This window comes from Solanum lycopersicum, chromosome 5 (genome assembly GCF_036512215.1).
Source record: "Solanum lycopersicum chromosome 5, SLM_r2.1".
NCBI classification, from domain to species: Eukaryota; Viridiplantae; Streptophyta; class Magnoliopsida; order Solanales; family Solanaceae; genus Solanum; species Solanum lycopersicum.
In genome coordinates, this window is record NC_090804.1 from 61424267 (window position 1) to 61445401 (window position 21135).

The 21135-nt window shown below is 37.9% G+C and overlaps 1 protein-coding gene across 1 annotated transcript; it reads left to right on the forward strand.

Moving 5' to 3' along the window:
• Positions 1-11266: 11266 nt before the first annotated feature.
• LOC138348957 (uncharacterized) lies at positions 11267-12300 on the forward strand. The gene is made up of 3 exons (XM_069298572.1): positions 11267-11732; positions 11829-11949; positions 12048-12300. The coding sequence occupies exons 1-3, from the start codon at positions 11267-11269 to the stop codon at positions 12298-12300; spliced, it is 840 nt and encodes a 279-aa protein (XP_069154673.1).
• The last annotated feature ends 8835 nt before the right edge of the window (positions 12301-21135 follow it).

Genomic DNA, 21135 nt, shown 5'->3' on the forward strand with positions numbered 1-21135 from the left:
TATACAACTATTAGTATTACATTCGAGTCTCGAGACATAGTTGAAACAGAACCCTTCCTAGAAGGTGGCTGCGTAAGCTATGTACTCTACCAATAGTTGTAAATTGAAATTGTAATTTGTTACAAATTTAAATAAATTAAATTGATATTTTTTAATTTTTGTAATTTCATTTACTTTTTAAAATTACAAATTTTATTTATTTAATATTTACAAGATACAAGTTATAAATATAACTTATAAAATAAATATTAATAAATATAAGTAATAACTTATAAAGTATAAACTTCAAAAGATTTAAATCTTGAAAACTTTATTAGATTAATTGCAAACTTAACAATAATAAAAAAAAATTAATAAAATATCTTTAAAATAAACTTAAGTTAAAAATTATAGTATAAATTTAAAAACTATTAATTTATACTTAAAAAATAAAAAAAAATTATATTTTCGTAATTTAAAAAATATCGTCCCGTTAATCCCGTCCCATTCCATCCCGGTCCGTTCCGGTTCATTCCGGTTCCGTCCCGGTATATAGTGGAACGGGACGGAACCGATGAACCATCCCGGTAATTCCGGTCCGGTTCATCCCGGTACCGGTCAAAATTCCGGTCAACGGATTCCGGTCCGGTCCGGTACCGGTTCATTCCGGTCCGGTGACCCGGTTCCGGTCCGTTGACCAGTCTTATTCCATGATCCAAAGTAACTAAGTTGTTTTCACCCTTTGTCTCAACATGAATAGTGACATAAAATGATTTATAATACTCCAATAAATCACCTTCAATTAGCTTTTTTTTAATCAACTTCTTTTCATCATCTATTTCTTCAATTACTTACTTTACAAAAAATCTCTTTCCCACCTGCAAAAAAATGTAGTAAATATTACATAGTACTACTAATTTCGATTGAATCTGAATGGGTTAAAAATGGTTTGAATTGATAAAAATAATGATCGGATAATGTCTAAACTTTTTTCGAGAAAATGATCCCCTATAGCTTACTTACAATTTGAACAAGAAAAATTAATGACCTCGTTGAAGAGGAAGGAAGATGATGATTGAAACAAGTCAAAGAAACATGTCCAACGCAACTAACTGACATGTAATTTCTACAGACCCTACAAAAACAAATATTGAAACTAAATTTACCATAGGTTAATTTCCAGGATTTGATAGAACCAATATTGCCTAATTCACCTTCATGAATATCCATATTTTGTATCTTATCAGAGCATATACTAAAGATATCATGTGGTTTCTACTTAATTATTTCATGAAACACATCTCCATTACATTTGATATTTATCTCAGAAATCAACTTTCCTTGAAGACTCATTTTTCTTCTATGATATAATATATCACAAAGTTTATTATAATAATAAGTATTAGGTGTGTGCATGTAACTACACACCATTATTACAGCAAAAGATTATATCTAGTACCCAAGCTTATCATATAATTGAAAAATACCAGAAGTGCTTATAACTCAAGTACTTACAATCCAAAATCATCCATAAGTTGGTCATTTTTATTTGGGGTATGATACACTCCGCAACTTTGTCATTTAGAGTTGATATGAGTTTTATTACGAAAGTGGATCATATATATCTCTGTTATTATAAAAATGGACCTCATATACCCGTTTCCTCTAAAGGAAGTGAAAAAAAATAAATTTAATTTATTTTTTTTAAAAAATATAATTCATATGATCAGTATATTTGATCTTTCTCACACGTATTTTTTTGACTTCTATTTTCAATTTCAAAGACTGATTTAAATTTATTATTTTCATGGTCAAATTTATTTGTGTTACAAAGTCTCTTGTAAAATTTATTATAGATGATCAGTTTTTTTCAAATACGAAAACTAAATTATAAGAAAAAAATTATAATTAACCACATAAAAATCAGCTTTAAATTTAATCTTTACATTAAAGAATGAAAGAGAAAAATAAGAATAAGAATAAGTAACTCAATTAATTATAATCAAAGAATTTAAAAAACAATTTATGTACGAAAAAGATTAAAATATAACTTGAACTTTGCTAGATGGATCATATATATTCCCCACATGATTTTTTTTAAACTTAAAAGTAAAAAATATAAATTCCGTTTAATGAAGGGCATATGCGAGCTCATTTTGTTACAATATGGGTATGTGTGAGCCGTCTGTATACATAACGGTAAGAGTATATATAAGCCACTTACATAACGAGGGACAATATATCAGCTCCATATGACAAAATTGAGGAATATATCAACCCCTTCTCCCCTTTTTAATTTTTACTTTTATAGCTTATAGACGCTTTTAATTTGATCAATCACTTTATAATTTTACCTTTTCTATCTTTTTGTACTGATCCGTAAAATGTCCTTCGTAGCATTTAACTTTGAGTTATCCATCATTTGTCCTTTTTATGTGAAAATAGTTTGAAACTTAGCACCCTACGCGTAATATACTTATTTATAAAAGAAATGATACCTACACCCCCACCCCACAGGTCCCCACCCACAACTAAACACTATATTTCCTTTGTAAATTTGCTGTTGAGATTAATTTTAGACATGGTTTTATTAGAATTAGTGAGGGACCTTGTGCATGCCAATGCTAATACTATAATTGTCTGAAAGAATAGCAACAGAAGAGGGATTGCCTTTAATGATGCAACTACAAGAAATCGGGGTTTTAGTGGCGATTGAAGCATACAGAGTCGTCACAAAATCATTTTAGTGGCGACCTGAGCTCCGTGGCAACTAATATTAGTTACGCTGTTCATTTGTCGTTCAATTCCTCTCTAAACGCTTTTTCAGATATTTTGTAAATTTAAAAGTATTTTTTTTCACTTCCATTAGAAAAAAATGCTAGCTTGTAGGTTGGATCAGCTTGTAGGCCAAATAAAAAATAATCAAAAAATAAAGTAGAATACTAAAACTAAGTAAATAACAAAAGGAATTCTAACTCAAAATCTACTTAAACCAAAGTATATAGATATTACTAGTTAATATTTCAATTTGGTTAGTTATATTGTTACTCATTAATTGTTTAGTTTTTGTACTAATATCTCGATTTGGTTCGAGTTGTATCATGTCTCAGATGAAACAAAGGTTTGCCTTCGGAGTTTGTATGATATGTAGGTACCACCTAAACTTAAAAGCAATTTTTACGGAGTGGTGGTTAGACTATCCTTGTTGTATGAGATAAAAGTGTTGATTAGCCAATAATTTACATATTCAGAAAATGATATTGCGGAGATCATGATATTGAGGTAGATGTGTGGGCATACAAGGAGTAACAATATTAGGTATGAGGTCGTTTAGGAGATGGTGAGAGTGACCTCTATAGCGGACGAGATGAGGTAAGCGAATTGAGATTGTTTAAGCATGTTTTGTAAGAATTAGCGTTTCAATCAATTTTGAAATAATTCATCATTTGAAAAAGTTTTGAAATAACAAAATACATGAATGTGAGTTGTAACATTCATTTGTTTTAATTCTACGTTATAAATTTTTTACAAGAAACTTTTTTTAAAAAAATTCTACACTATGATTTTTTTTGAAAGATAAGTTTTTCTTTTAATTCATGAACCTATAATAAATACAATTTAATTAAAGTCTTTTTCTTACAAAACTTTTATCCTATAAATTGAGTTTCTTTTGGTTGAAAAGACAAGCATTCAAATAAAAATACTTTCCCTTGAAAAAACTTGTGAGACATTAATCAAAAGGTGAAATCACCAATTCAAGAATAGAAGAGCAACATTCTTGAATGCCACTTGTTTTGTGGCTTAGTTGAATCCCGAAGATAGAGTTGTTATTTATTTTTCCAATTGCTCGTGGGAGAGACTCCAACTATCTTCAAGAAACTTATTAACGTCCTCTAAGCCAAGCAAGTTTTATTTTGTATTCCTTGTAATTTTATCATTCTTGTTCATTTGTTCTAACAATTTGAAGATAGTTGTCTCTATTGCATCCATATCAATAACGAACAGTGTTCTATCTTTGCCTAATCCTAATTTTGAAATATTTGATGGCAAAGACTTTCCTAGATGGCGTGGAAAGATGGAATTCTTAATAAGACGATTAAAGTTGGCGTATGCTCTTTAGAGAGGGTCCGGAGGCTCCTCGTTCTGAGGTAGCAACGGCCGAGACTACTTTAATTAAAGAACAAATTGCCAAATGACAAGATGATGATTACTTATGGAAGAATTATATTCTTGAAGGAATGTCCAATAAATATTATGATCAATATTATATTAAGTGCAAATTTGCTAAGGAGATTTGGGATACTCTTAAAGCTATCCATTTAGCAGCAGAGGCGAGCTCAAAGAAATTTCTTGTTTCAAATTATATGGAGTTCAAAATGGTTGATGACAAGTCAATCACTGAACAATTACAAGAATTTCTACTTATAGATAATAAAATTATTATATCTGGAATTTCTCTTGATGAAAACTTTTATGTTGGTGTGATTGTCTCAAAACTTCCTCCATCTCTGAAAGAGTACAGAAGCAAACTCTTACACCAGAAGGAAGATTTGACTCTTGAACAATTATTACAAACACTTGCAAATTGAACAAGAGACACGATACCGTGACAATAACCTCTCGAAGGAGCCCATCATGAAAGCTCATGTTATTGATGACAAGATCAAGAAGGAACCTGCTAATAATAAATTTTTGAAGGCAAAGAAGCGTATTAATTCTAATTCTAATTCGATGGAATGTTATCATTGTCATAAAATTGGTCACTATGCATGTGATTGTAAAATTTTTAAAGTTGAAAAAAATAAAGAAAAGGCAAATAACAATACAAAAAATGAACTGGTGGCAATGGTCACAGAAGCATTTGTAGCAGGAGATCAAGTGGAATAGTGGATAGACACTGGTGCAACTCGTCATATATCAGGTAATCGAAATTCTTTCACGACTTATGAATTAGTGGGGGGCGATAAAGTTTTGCATATGGGAAACTCATCCTCTGCTAAGGTTGTGGGAAAAGGAACAGTTGAACTAAAATTCACTTCCGAAAAGATGGTCACATTGATAGACGTATTGCATGAACCTGATATTCGAAAGAACTTGGTGTCAGGTACGCATCTCGGAAGCATGGTTTTAAAATAATTTTTTAGGCAGATAAATTTATTTTGTCTAAACAAGGCATGTTTGTTGGAAAAGGTGATGCTAAAAATGACATATTCAAATTCAATATTGAAAATGAAAATATTTCTGCTTATGTTGTGGAGTCTTTAGATTTATGACACGAACGTCTTGGTCATGTGCATTTTAGATCCATTCAACTTATGATGAAAAATGAATTAATTAAAGATTTTGGAAAGGATCATGTTGCTAAGTGTATTACTTGTAGTAAATGTAAAATAACAAAGAAACCTTTTAAGTCTGTTGAAAGAATATCCACACTTTTGAAATTAATCCACACTGATATTTTTGAGATGGATTGTTGACACCCGATTTTGACCCGCACCAGTATAAATTAGTTTTCGAGCATCTTAAATTTCCAAACAAGTTAAATAATTAGTTTTATAAATTTTAAGAAAAAGTATATAAAGTTTGCGTTATTTTGTTATTTCTTATAACTTTTAGATAATATATATATTTTACATAATTATGTATATAATTAGTATATTTTATGATTATTCAAAAAATATATATTTTAATAAGTATTCTATTAAACTAATTTAGTTTAAAATTATGGTTATATTTTGAATCACTATTTTACAATTTAAATAATTATATTACTAAATAAAGAAGCTCGTTAATTAATTAATACAAATGCGTTTTGTTTAAGGTGTAGCCAAATTTATTATCCTAACTCAATTTGACTATTTATTAAATTAACCCCCTCAAATTTCCAATTCAAATTAGGGCCATTTTTGCAAATTCCCTCTAAAACCCAATTTCAGCCCAAATTTCCAATCCATTGTGATTAATTCCCAGGCCCAAACCTTCTTTCAGCAGCCCATTTCCTTTTTGTTTACTTTCAGCCCACCTTATTCCCAAATTAATTCCCAGGCGGCCCAATTGATTCCCAGCCCAATTAATTCCCTCAACCCAACCCAATTCCCCTCAACCCAACCCAATTTCCCCGACCCGACCCGACCTCCCCCCTTTCTTCCCCAAATCCCCACGCACCAGACGCGCCCCCCATTTTCTTCTTTCCTTTCCCTCGTCCAAATCTCTACGCGATAATCCCCTACGCGACCCCAACAACCCAGTGAAAAAAAAAATAAAAACCTCCTTCCCCCAGCAATTCCCATAAACCACACGCGACCCCCCCTTCCTTCTTCCCCTTTTCCTCGCGACAAAACCCAGAAAAATTGAACCCACGCGGCCCCGACAGAAACCCCAAATGCGACAAACCCCTCCCCCCAAACAGAGCAGCAGGCGCTAAATTCCTAAAAAAAAAACCCTGCGTCTCCCCACGCTCTCTCCCTCTCTCTGCTCCTCTCTCGCACGCGAGCTGTGCAACGACTCCTTTGTGTCGTTGTCTTCTGCGACTCGTACGATAGTACGCTCGCGCAGGTCTGGCAGTAGAGGAAGCCAAAAGTTTATCGTTGATCGTGGAATTGCGCCACGTAGCTCGCAAGTACTACGATTTGATCTCGCCCGTCCACTTCAATCCCATCCGTTGGAGATTCGGAGCATTAAGAGGATATTCCTTCAGCTTGGGAGGGATTTTCGAATTTTGAATTCGAAATGGGCCTCAAAATCTTCCCTCCGGTCCTTCTCTTGAGGAACCCTAATTTTCCTCTATATGTACCTCCTCCAAGAGCGTTGAAAGGGTTGAAAAATTTCAGAGGGGGAAATTTTCTAGGAAGAATCTTTTCGATTTGGCTGTTGTCGATTTTGTTGGCTGTTGTTGTTTTTCTGCTGAAATCTCCCCTGTTAAAAAATACCAAAGATAATCGAGACTTTTGAACAAGAGGAAGTCATTCCGTCAAGTGTTGAGGCGACACTTCTTGTTCAAACGTGCGAAGTAGTGGTGTGGTTTCGAGTGTGAGGTCGCGCCTGCTGGTCGCGCCGTCCCTGTTGCTGCTCCTCAACAGGTAATCTTCTCCTTTACCTTTTACTACTTCTCGTCTTCTTTCATCTCGAAATGGTCTCCTCTGTCGCTCATTGCTTTGCGAGTTGCTGTTAATCTATACGCTGTCTTTCATTTGTTGTGGATCGAATATGTTAAACCATTCGAATGTTGAGTATACATGGTTTGTTTGTTATAAATACAAAATGCGATATTTGTTGGGTTTAGCTCGAGTTCATGATATATCATGCGTCGTAATTCTGTTCATCACACTTGCTCGTTTGTGTTGCTAATTTGTTTATCACGTGTTCATCATGGCGTAGGTTGTTTACGTATCAGTATTTAGGATCACTTTGGCTGGCATTTGGTTTGTAACGCGAAGTTTATCATTGTTTCTTGCTGTTTCTCTAAAGTTTTGCTGTTACCATTTGCTGTGAATTCGAGTCTATATGTTCCAGTTTGGGGGGGGGGGGTGTGGGATGTGAAATTTTGTATGGACAGTGTCTGAAAGGTCTTCGGTAAACAGCTTGATTTCTCTATATGTCTATCATGAGTTGAAATGCTAGTCGATTTGATATAATAGTTTGACTACTTCGTATCTACTGATGGGTATTTAAGTGTTAAGGGGAAAATGAGCTGTTGGGATTGCTTCCTTATTGTCTTCAAAAAATGTTTTGATTGCTATTGATATGAAAAAAGGTCTTTACTGCCTACCCTAACTTCATCGATATGTAGTTGTGTATGCTTAGCGAAATTACATAACCTTTTCTTGAGACTTTAGTATTTGATTGTTATAAGTTGCCGGTTGCCTTCTTCCTGTTAGATTTTGACTTAAGTGCTTCAGAATATGCATGCTTACTGTGTTTCAAAGCTTATGAGAAATGTTTGAGGTCATTTGGATTTGTCATGCAAATGTGTTTATGTCATAGATCAACTAAGTACGGAATGAATAACTTAGTTGCTTACTTTCACTTATTGTTGTGTATTCTAGATTTGCCATTTTGCCTTTTGCTTAGGTAGTTTGTCATGTGGTAAGTGGCGTGATTTGAATTATTAAGTTCTTTAGAATTTGTCTCCGTATATTAATCATCCTTGTCTTAAGTTAAATCATGTTGTCATTATTATTTGGGATGTTGTCTTGATTTATCTTGTATTTATTTCGGTTTCGATTATGCGATATACTAATCATTGTTTTTGTCTTTATGCATGTAACACCGTCCGATTTTATTATTAAATTCTCATCCTTTTTATTCCGAGAGAGCCATAAAGGCTCAAAAGTCTTTCATTCGAGTCAAGCCTTGAAACCGACGAGGAGATTCCGAAGTTAAGCGTATTGAAGAAGAATCCAAAGGCGAATTAGAAGATTTTCTTATTGTGTTGTATTTTGTTTGTAATGGGCATAAGCCCTTATCATTTTACTTTATTGTATTTCTTTTATATGTTTGGATTAGGACAGGTGAAAAATGGGTTAAAACCCAAAAACAGGTGGGTCCAAAACTCGGTCAAGGCGAACAGAACCCGAGTTTGGACCCAAAATCTCTCTCTCTCTCCCCTCCCCCGTTACTTGTTTCATATGCTTTTCTGTGGGTTATCGTTAGTTTTAGGGTTAGAAACTCCAAACACCATCGATGCCTTTTATTTTATCGAGACTTAAAAATTAAAATTGAATCTTAAAACAATAAAATTTCAAACTCAAGAGTTTGCTTAGAATTAAGGTTTAAAAGGCTTAACTAAAACGGAATCTCAAAACAATGAATATTTTAAACTTGTAAACTTATCTAGATTAGAACTTTATGTTTTGAAACAGATTCGCAAGTTGCAAGATAAACAATAAATTTTTGCCTAGACAAAAAACCTTAAGAAGTCCAAAATTCACAAATCTTTAAAACAAAAATAGTCAAGTAGTTAATCGCCAAAAAATCGTAGTTAGCGGAGAGTCTTAGGTGCTTTTTCGAAACCTTCCTAAGACGCTAATAGGAATTCCGAACCCTTAAAAATTTTTCTAACAATTTTCTGTTTAGTTGTTTTGAAAAAATAAGTTTTCTTAATTTTCTCAAAATTAAGTGGCGACTCCTAAAAGTCGAAAATATCTTCAAAAATAAAACAAACTCTTTTCGAAATAATTTTTTTGATAAAACAGAAATGGCGACTCCGCTGGGACGGAGGATTCCAACCCTAAGGATTAACTTATTTGACTTTGTGCGATAATTGTTTAAATGTTTAATTACTTTAAAGAATTGCATTTCATGGCATAACTTCCGCAAAACAGCAAATAGATTGCATTAGGAAACGGAAGTTACACGGCTTTCTGCGACTTCCTTCAGATATACCCAAGAAATCAATTGGGAGTATCGAATAAATAGTCGGAATGCGGTCATCCGACATTGTTTGATAGCTCCACCCCGATGTTTGTCCGACTCGGGTAACCGTCAATTTGAAAACAATTCTAGTAAACCTAGGATAGAGCTAAACCAAATCCCAAAAATAGTGCATTTGACTAAGATGACCCAATACCCATGGCGTGTTGGGCCCATTAGAAGACCACCTTGAGTCCAGAACGGCCCACAGCCTAAATGGACGTTCATACTCATGTGTTTAAATTTGAATGATGTATACGTTGTTTGAGAAAATAATTGTCTCATAGGATAAGGATTAGATTATAGTTACAAGTTAAAGAAAGAAAAAAAAATCTTTCGTGGAGGCATAGTTAAAGCTACTAGTCCATCCAGAGATGTTGGCACCCGAAAAAAAAAAATCTTTCGTGGAGGCATAGTTTAGGGTCGTACCCCTGCGTGAGACTGATTATTTTGTATACCTTTCCCTATTATGTATCCCCATTATGTTTTATTCATGAAATTTGTAAATTTAAATTCCGGGGCAATGAAATATTTCAAATGACGTATATATCCCTCAAATCGTTAGGCCCACCCTTGGCACAAAAGGGTCACATATCTGTTTAGAACGCGTAATATTTGTTTATGTGTTACAACTGCTTATGTGAATATGTCGTTTTATCTGGAGATATTCTAGCTCACTCTTCTTCAAATACTTTTAGAACCCGTAAGCACAAATATCAAGTCACTATCAAAGGTGCGTCCAAATACTCTTCGAGTCTTTAATTTCCAAAAAAAATAATTCTTTAGTACTACTCTCGTATCAGAAAAGATTCATCATTTCAAATTAAAAGAATTTTGAAAAATTTTATCTTTTTCGACTCTTACAAGGAAATAAGATTTACATCTCAATCAAAAATCAAAGTACGGTAACGAAAGATACCGTCAACTTTGTCTTGACTCAAGTCGATGTTTTTATCCCAAAGTCAAGTAGATTTGGTCATTTTTCTTTATTGGTGAGCCAGTTTATCTCCGAATAAAGCAACTCTTATGTGTTTACACCTATGTGTGATATCTTGTACATTTACCACCTCCATGCACTAACATATTGGTCTTTTGAGTTTTTTTTCATTTGTCAGGTATTTAAACTGATTTGTGTGTATAAGTTGGTTGATCATCCGTATTTCACAAGGTCTAAGGCCCCTAAAGATTCCTTACCCGATCAAATTTGCAAAAAGAAAAGACAGCAATGGGGGATAACAATGATGAGATTGGCATGAATGATGTTGTCGTGGCTCAACCCGGCGCCGCTGATAAAAATGAATTGACTATGCAGTTGATGCAACAGATTGCCGAAATGAGGGTCGAAATGCAAAGAATGCAAGATGAGTCTAATCCAGTTTCATCTTTCAACCCTCCAAGAGATGGAAGACCTCCACTCCACTTTCCTCCCTCAAGCACGGAACAAGTTCAGAACCTTCTCTCTAACCCCACTCAAAATCCTCCAATCATTGACTTAACTACCCCCAATCCCCGTCACGCCACCACGTCGTATCAAGCACCACATCATCCTCAAAATACTAACCTTCAAATCCTCCATCTCCCTCAAAACCAAAATACAAACAATGCTCAAACCTCCCCCCATCTTCAAAACCAAGATACGAACAATGCTCAAACCTTCCCCCATCTTCAAAACCAAAATGCCGATCCTCAAACTTTCCCCCAAAATTGTCAAGCCACTCAAAATACCCAGAATCCCTTCATTGTTCCACCCATACCTCAGAAGACTACTTTCCAAATCCCAATTCCAAATGAACCTTATGCCAACTATTCCGAGCTTGATCACTATAAGGAACAGGAGAGAGAGTGAAGGTCAAAAGAAGAGGTAGTCAAGTTGAATATGAAAGAAGAGATCAGGAAAGCCATGAAGGAGTTGCACTATATTTCCGAAGTCGATGGATTGAGCTACAAGGATTTATGCATCCATCCGAATCTCGATCTCCCAGAAGGGTTCAAAGTGCCAAAGCTTGTCACTTTTAATGGAACAGGAAATCCTCTTGCACATCTGAAAGTTTATTGTGATCAAGTTGTGGGAGTTGGCAAAAACGAAGAAATATTGATGCGTCTCTTCGGTCGAAGTCTAAGTGGAGAAGCTCTGGAGTGGCTTACATCACAGGAGCTGAAACAATGGAAAAGTTGGAATGCACTCGCAAAGGATTTCACTGAAAGCTTTGGACATAACGTAGAAGATTCTCCAGATCGCTACTACCCGGAGAAGATCAAACAGAAGTCTACAGAAAATTATCGAGAGTACACTTTTTGTTGGAGAAAAGAGGCCGCAAGAGTTCAACCTCCAATGTCCGAACGTGAGATCACAGAAATGTTCTTTCGTACTCAAGAGCCTGAGTACTAAGAAAGAATGTTGTGTATGATGAGATAAAAGTTCGTCGAGATTGTAAAAGTGGGAGAAGCTTTGGAAGATGGTTTCAAGACTGGAAAGCTCACCAAATTTACCGCATTGCGATCTAATGGAAAATCTGCCAAGATTACTGATATGGATAAATCAAAGGAAAAGTGGAGGAGGTAAGTATGATCACGGCTACTCATATGAGGTCAGCTTCTCAAAGGAAATACCAAAACCATAATGTCAATCAGGAAAAATTTCCTCGCCCAAAATTCAGGAAGGCTCCTAAAGTATTTACCCTATTAAGGGAATCTCAAACTCAACTTTATGAAAGGTTGAAAGCAATGGGTATGCTCTATTCTATAGAAGGAAGACCAACCAATCCTTTGGGAAAATTTTACAAAGCTGACCACAGATGTGCTTATCATTCAGGAGCCGTTGGACATGACACAGAGAATTGTTCAACTCTGAAGCACAAGATACAAAACATGATCAACAACAATTTGATCAATATTGACGAAACCACCTGAATGAAACTCAGAAGGAGAGCCTGGTTCATCTGCTTGCCGAATACAGTGATGTGTTTGTTTGGGAAGTCGTTGACATGCAGGGGTTGAGTACTGATATCGTATCTCATAAGCTGCCTGTCAACCCAGGGTTCGAACCGGTGAAACAAAAGACTTAGAAATTCAAGCCTGAATTGAGTCTGAAAATTAAGGAAAAAATCACCAAGCAGATAGAGTCTCGATTGGTGGAAGTAACGTAATACCAAACCTGATTGACCAATGCCGTTCCGGTCGCCAAGAAAGACGGAAAAATCAGGATTTGTGTTGATTACAGAGATCTCAACAAGGCTAGTCTAAAGGATAATTTTCCGTTGGCTAATATCCACATTGTGATTGACAACTGTGCCAAACATGAGATGCAGTCATTTGTGGATTGTTACGCAGGGTATCACCAGATTTTGATTGATGAAGAAGACGCAGAAAAAACAGCATTCATTACGCCTTGGGGCATATATAACTATAGAGTGATGCCGTTCGGTGTCACGACCCAAATCGGATCGCGACTGACACCCACACTTACCCTCCTATCTGAGCGAACCAACCAATCTAAACCTTAACATTTCAATATAATATCAACAGAAAGTAATGCGGAAGACTTAACTCATTAATAAAAACCAATTCAATAACTTCTAAAAACTCAACAACTATTATTATCCCCAAAATCTGGAAGTCATCATCACAAGAACATCTACTTCAAATTACTAAATTTAAGAGTATCTAAGAAGCTAAAATACATAAACATCTAGTCCATGCCGGAACTTCAAGGCATCAAGACATGAAGAGGAAGATCCAGTCCAAGCTAGAAGCTTTAGCTCACCCTGAAATATGGTGTGACGAAGACTGACTAGAGTTGCGGTTGAGTTGTAGATGACAGTATGTTTGCTGCACTCCACAATTTACAAAGAAAACAAATACAAGTAGGGGTCAGTACAACACAAGTACTGAGTAGGTATCATCGGCCAACTCAAAATAGAAAACAGTATATATCAAGTAACATCATAAAATCAACTACAATACTCAACATGCAGCATTTACAATTACCATAACCCTTGGTTACAACACCAAGCATATCAATGAGGACTCATGCCTCCTCATCATACTCATTTGGGAATTAGGTTCATTAGATTGAGTATATTAACATCTTTCAAGATTCATTATCTTTATTCCTCTCGTGTCGGTACGTGACACTCCGATCCTCATTCTATCCTAGTGTCAGAACGTGACACCCGATCCATATTTTATCCTGGTACCGAAACGTGGCACCCGATCCATATACTATCCTGGTGTCGGAACGTGACACTCCGATCCTCATATACTATCCTAGTACCGTAACGTGGCACCCGATCCATATACTATCCTGGTGTTGGAACGTGACACACGATCCATATACTATCCTGGTGTCGGAACGTGACACTCCGATCCTCATATACTATCCTGGTACCAGAACATGGCACCCGATCCATATACTATCTTGGTGTCGAAACGTGACAACCGATCCATATTCTATCCTGGTACCGGAACGTGGCACCCGATCCCCTAATCTCACTTCTTTCGTTCATCAAGCCTTCTTTTACACTAAGGCATCATCATTAACAAAGTAGATTACGGTTTCTCAAGATTTAGGATTCAATAGCTTCATCATGCTTATTTTATCACAATTATATAATCACATTCATGCAAGCATACAATTAAGCATATAGAAGGGTTTATAACACTACCCAATACATATCATTCGCTATTAAGAGTTTACTACGAATAGCATAATAACCATAACCTACCTCCACCGAAGACTAGTAATCAAGCAAGCAATTTCCCAAAGCTTTGTGTTTCTCCTCTTCTTTTCACCTTCTCGTTCGATTCTCCCTCTCTCTCTTTGTTCTTTCTAGTTTTCTTGTTCCAACTCCCTTTCTTTTACCCTAATTAGCATATAATTAAGTATAAAAGATGACAATAATACCCCACTAATTAACTCAAGGTTACCTCTTTTAACCCCCAAGTAATTAGATTTTATTAACATTAACCCACTAAATTTATAATTAAAGCAGTAATAGTCAAAAACGTCCCTTAAAATATTTAAAGAAATCCGACCCAGACTGGGATTATGAAGTCTGTGACGGCCCGTCGCGCCTGCGACGGTCCGTCTTGCTGCCCCGTCACAGAGTTCAGAGACTCAATTTCTCTGAAGAGTCTGTGACGGTCCGTCACACCTGTGACAGTCCGTCCTGCCATTCCGTTACGAAGTTCAGAGAGTCGATTTCAGTGTCCATTTTTCAGAATTCTAAATATTTTGGAACGAGACCCCCTCTCGACGGTCCATCGTGCCCATGACGGTCCGTTGTGGGGTCCGTTGTTCCTGCCAGTTTTTCCCGAATCAAAGTCTGCTGCTCAAAACGACTAAACAGGTTGTTACAATAGATACCAATTTACCCATCGTTCGTCCCCGAACGATCATAAGGGGAAAAACAAGGGCGAAAAGAAGTACCTGAATATGTAAACAGGTGTGGTATCTTTCTTGCATATCAGCCTCTTTCTCCCAAGTGGCTTCTTCAATGGGTCGATTCCTCCATTGAACTTTGATGGATGCAATCTCCCTTGACCTCAACTTGCGAACTTCTCTACCTAAAATAGCAACAGGCTCCTCCTCATAAGACAAATTCTCATCAAGCAAAAATGAATCCCAACGGATAATGTAGTTTCCATCCCCATGGTATCTTTTCAACATAGACACATGAAATACCGGATGCACTCCGGACAGCCCTGGAGGCAAGGCTAACTCATAAGCCACCTCCCCTACTCGCTTAAGTACTTCAAAGGGACCAATATACCTTGGGCTTAGTTTACCTCGCTTACCAAACCGCATCACCCCTTTCATTGGCGAAACCTTCAACAAGACTTGTTCACCCTCCATGAACTCTAAGTCTCTAACCTTTCGATCTGCATATTCTTTTTGCCTACTTTGCACCGCTATAAGCTTTTCTTGAATAGATTTCACTTTCTTTAATGAATCCCTCAAAAGGTCAGTACCCCAAGGTCTAACCTCAAATGCATCAAACCACCCAATAGGAGACCTACATCTTCTCCCATATAGTCCCTCAAATGGGGCCATATCAATGCTTGAGTGATAGCTATTGTTGTAGGAGAACTCTGCTAAGGGTAAGAAGCTATCCCACTGACCACCAAATTCTATCACACATGCACGAAGCATATCCTTCAACACTTGAATCGTTCGCTCAGGCTGACCATCGGTCTGAGGATGAAACGCGGTACTAAGGTCCAACCTAGTACCTAATTCCGCATGCAATGTTTTCCAAAACTTAGAAGTAAACTGCGTACCTCTGTCTGATATGATGGAGAGTGGAACCCCATGCAACCGAACAATTTCTGATACATAGATTTTGGCTAACTTCTCTGCATTATAAGTCACCTTGACCGGAATGAAATGAGCAGACTTAGTTAACCTATCAACAATCACCCAAATAGAGTCATACTTACCCAATGTCTTTGGAAGACCAACCACGAAGTCCATTGCAATTCTCTCCCACTACCATTCAGGAATGGGCATTCTCTGAAGTGTTCCTCCGGGCCTCTGGTGTTCATACTTTACTTGCTGACAATTTGGACATTTGGCAACAAAATCAACAATGTCGCGCTTCATTCTACTCCACCAAAAGTGTTGCTTTAGGTGACGGTACATCTTGGTTGCACCAGGATGTATAGAATATCCGGAACTATGAGCCTCTGTAAGGATGGTGTGGATCAAATCATCAACACGGGGCATACATACCCTTCCCTTAATTCTCAAAACACCTTCCTCATCCGTTATTGCTTCTTTAGCCTCTCCTCGCAACACTTTATCTCGGATCCGGATTAATTTCTCATCATTAAACTTCTTTCCCTTAATTTTGTCAAGAAAAGAAGATCTTGCCTCCACACCAGCCAACAATCCTCCCTTCTCATTTAATTCTAACCTCATAAGGTCGTTAGCCAGAGTCTGAACCTCTCTAGCCAATGGACATCTAGAAACTTGCAAGTGAGCTAGACTTCCCATGCTCCCTGCCTTTTTACTTAAGGCGTCTGCCACAACATTCGCCTTTCCCGGATGATACAGAATAGTGATATCGTAGTCCTTCAGTAGTTCCATCCATCTCCTCTGTCTCAAGTTCAATTCTTTCTGGGTAAAGACATACTGTAGGCTACGATGATCCGTATAGACCTCACATTTAACCCCATATAAATAGTGCCTCCATTGCTTTAATGCAAATACTACCGCGGCCAATTCCAGGTCATGGGTTGGATAGTTATGTTTATGCACCTTTAATTGCCTTGAAGCATAAGCAATTACACTCTTCTCTTGCATTAGCACTGCACCCAAACCAGAATAGGATGCATCACAATAAATAATGAAGTTCTTACCTTCCACTGGTAGGGTAAGGATTGGTGCAGTAGTCAACAAGGTCTTGAGCTTCTGAAAGCTTTCCTCACATTCGTCCGACTATACAAAAGGAACATTCTGCTTAGTCAAGTTCGTCAATTGGGAAGCAATGGAAGAGAATCCCTTGACAAATCGACGGTAATAGCTAGCTAAACCAACAAAGCTCCTTATTTCTGACACATTAGTAGGTCTTACCCAATTCTTCACTGTCTCAATCTTAGAAGGATATACCATCACCCCATCCTTCGAAACCACATGCCCCAAGAAGGACACTTCATCTAGCCAAAACTCACACTTGGAGAATTTGGCATAAAGCTTTTTCTCCCTAAACATTTCCAATACCATTCTCAAATGCTCCTCATGTTCCTTCTTGCTCTTTGAGTATACCAATATATCATCAATAAATACGATCACAAAGAGATCCAGATATGGCTTAAAAATCCCGTTCATCAAGCTCATGAAAGCAGCAGGGGCATTCGTAAGACCAAAAGACATTACTACAAATTCGTAATGCCCATACCTAGTTCGAAAAGCAGTCTTTGGCACATCCGTTGCCCTTATTTTCAATTGATGATAACCGGATCTCAAGTCAATCTTAGAGAAGACACAAGCACCTTGTAACTGATCAAACAAGTCATCTATGCGAGGAATGGGATACTTGTTGTTAATAGTTACCTTGTTCAACTGCCGATAGTCTATGCACATCCTAAAACTCCCATCCTTTTTCTTCACAAATAATACCGGAGCACGCCAAGGAGATGCACTTGTTCTAATAAAGCCTTTGCTTAGCAACTCTTGAAGTTGTGCCTTTAACTCTCTTAACTCCGCGGGATCCATTCTATAAGGGGGTATAGAAATGGGGTGAGTACCCGGTTCAAGATCAATGCAGAAGTCGATGTCTCTCTCCGGTGGCATACCCGGAAGGTCTGCGGGAAACACATCTAAAAACTCACGAACTATCGAGACCGACTCAATTGGAGGTACTTGGGTAGTATCATCCCTGAGATGTGCCATGAACGCTAAAAAACCCTTACTAACCATTTTCTTAGCACGAAGAAAGGAGATGATACGAACCGGATAGGAAGTGTAGTCACACTCCCACACTAATGGATCTGTCCCAGGCTTGGATAACGTCACAGTTTTAGCATTACAATCAAAAAATGCAAAATTCGGAGAAAGCCAAATCATACCCAGAATTACATCAAAGTCAACCATTTCTAAGATAACCAAGTCTACATGAGTATTGCTCTCCATAAAAGTCACAGGAAAAGACCTATACACCTTCTCAACTATCACAGACTCACCCACCGGAGTAGAAACACGAATAGGCATGTCAAGCAATTCACAATTTAATTTAAGACCAGTAGCAAATGAGGAAGATACATATGAAAATGTGGATCCAGGGTCAAATAATACAAAAGCCATGCAATCACAAACCAAAAGATTACCTGTGATGACAGCATCAGATGTCTCCGCTTGAGATCTCCCAGGGAAAGCATAACAATGGGCCCTCTCACCTGTCTGTCCGTTGCCCCTACCATGTTGTGATGTAGTGGCTCCAGTTTGCCCATCACCCCGGCCGTTTTGGTGACCACCATTACCTTGACCACCGTGTCCTCCAGAATGACGGCCTCTTCCATAACCACCTCTACCTCTAACATTTGGAGGTCTGTAACTCTGTTTTGGACAATAACTCTTGATGTGTCCAGTCTCCCCACATCCATAACACTCTCTGGATTCAAGCATAGGTCTCTCAGAGAAGTGTTGACCGGTCTGAGGTGGACCCCTAACTACAGTCTGTAGTGAGGACTGAATTGGTCAGACTGAGTAACCTCCTGAACCCTGTTCTCTAGAGTAAGAACCATTAAACTCACCTCCCTTTCGAAACCTTTTTGATGTAGTTGCCATGGTGAAGTCATCTGTCTTCACTCCCTCTACCTCTATCACGATGTCTACCACTTCTTGAAAAGATTTCGCCGTAGCCGCTACCTATAAGGCTGAAATTCGCAACTCTGATCTCAACCCCTTCACAAAACTACGAATTCGCTCTTGTGGACTGAAATAAAGTTGGGTGGCATACCTGGATAATGCACGAAACTTAGCCTCATAAGCAGTAACCGACATCCTACCTTGCTCTAGGCTCAAGAACTTATCTCTTTTCCTATCTCTCAAAGTCCGGGGGATATACTTCTCCATAAACAAGCTAGAGAATGATGCCCAAGTCATAGGTGGTGCCTCGGTTGGTTGACACTACTCAACATGTGACCGCCACCACATTTTGGCGTTCCCTTGAAACTGATAAGTCACAAACTCAACACCAAACCATTCTACTATACCCATCTTGTGTAGTAGCTCATGACAGTCAACCAGAAAATCGTAGGCATCCTCAGATTCAGCACCCTTGAAGACTGGAGGTTTCAATTTCAAGAACTTACTGAAAAGTTCATGCTGATCATTTGTCATTATCGGCCCTGTAGTCAGACGAGGAAACGTGCCTATTTCCAATGAGGCATCCATGCGGGGAGCCACAGTAGCCGTATGTTGTACCTCCGGAACCTGAGGTGCTGGTGCAGAAAACACTGGAGGTGTTTGACCTTGATCAGATAACCCACTAAGATAAGCAAGAACCTGATTGATCATCTCTGGGGTAGGTTGGGGAGGCAATTCCTCATTATGTACTTGTTCAGTTTCCCCTTCCTCACCCTCTCTTACTACTTCTTCAGTCGGTGGAGGAGTCACTGCGCTATTATCAGATGGCTAGGTGCTCGTCCTCTTCCTCTAGAGGACGTCCTCCCACGACCTCTACCACGGACTCTTGCCGCTACTCTTCCTCGAGCTACAGCCCCAGTGGCTGGCTCAGACGCTTCTTGTCTTGCCGATGTTGATGTTGGCGCAGTCGTTGCTCTAGTTCTAACCATTTGCGAAATAGAGTGAAGATGGTCAGATACCAATTTGTATCACCTAGATAAGAATTGGACCCAAGTAATAGCACGAAAGAAAGAAAGAAAGAATTGAATTTTCCTAAAGTCTTATAGCCTCTCAAAGAAAAGTAAAGGCGTCCCCCTACCGTTCCTTAAGACTCTACTAGACTCGTTCTTGTGTGATGAGACCAACGAACCTAATGCTCTGATACCAAGTTTGTCACGACCCAAATCAAATCGCGACTGGCACCCACACTTACCCTCCTGTGTGAGCGAACCAACCAATCTAAACCTTAACATTTCAATATAATATCAACAGAAAGTAATGCGGAAGACTTAACTCATTCATAAAAACCAATTCAATAACTTCTAAAAACTCAACAACTATTATTATCCCCAAAATCTGGAAGTCATCATCACTAGAACATCTACTTCAAATTACTAAATCTAAGAAGCTAAAATACATAAACAGCTAGTCCATGCCGGAACTTCAAGGCATCAAGACATGAAGAGAAAGATCCAGTCAAAGCTAGAAGCTTTAGCTCACCCTGAAATGTGGTGTGACGAAGACTGGCTAGAGTTGCGGTTGAGTTGAAGATGACGGTACGTTTACTGCACTCCACAATTTACAAAGAAAACAAATACAAGTAGGGGTCAGTACAACACAAGTACTGAGTAGGTATCATCGGCCAACTCAAAATAGAAAATAGTATATATCAGGTAACATCATAAAATCAACTACAATACTCAACATGCAGCATTTACAATTACCATAACCCTTGGTTACAACACCAAGCACATCAATGAGGACTCACGCCTCCTCATCATACTCATTTAGGAATTAGGTTCATTAGATTGAGTATATTAACATCTTTCAAGATTCATTATCTTTATTCCTCTCGTGTCGGTACGTGACACTCCGATCCTCAATCTATCCTGGTGACGGAACGTGACACCCGATCCATATTCTATCCTGGTACCGAAACGTGGTACCCGATCCATATACTATCCTGGTGTCGGAAAGTGACACTCCGATCCTCATATACTATCCTGGTACCGGAACGTGGCACCTGATCCATATACTATCCTGGTGTCGGAACGTGACACCCGATCCATATACTATCCTGGTGTCGGAACGTGACACTCTGATCCTCATATACTATCCTGGTACCGGAACATGGCACCCGATCCATATACTATCCTGGTGTCGGAACGTGACACCCGATCCCCTAATCTCACTACTTTTGTTCATCAAGCCTTCTTTTACACTAAGGCATCATCATTAACAAAGTAGATTAGGGTTTCTCAAGATTTAGGATTCAATAGCTTCATCATGCTTATTTTATCACAATTATATAATCACATTCATGCAAGCATACAGTTAAGCATATAGAAGGGTTTACAACACTACCCAATACATATCATTCGCTATTAAGAGTTTATTAC

Bases quoted from the DNA above. Each gene is read 5' to 3' on its own strand.
- LOC138348957 (XM_069298572.1), top strand. From the start codon at position 11,267: ATGAAAGAAGAGATCAGGAAAGCCATGAAGGAGTTGCACTATATTTCC. The intron at 11,733-11,828 runs GTGAGATCACAG...AGATTGTAAAAG, and splicing joins TCAACCTCCAATGTCCGAAC to TGGGAGAAGCTTTGGAAGAT. The intron at 11,950-12,047 runs GTAAGTATGATC...CCCAAAATTCAG, and splicing joins TCAAAGGAAAAGTGGAGGAG to GAAGGCTCCTAAAGTATTTA.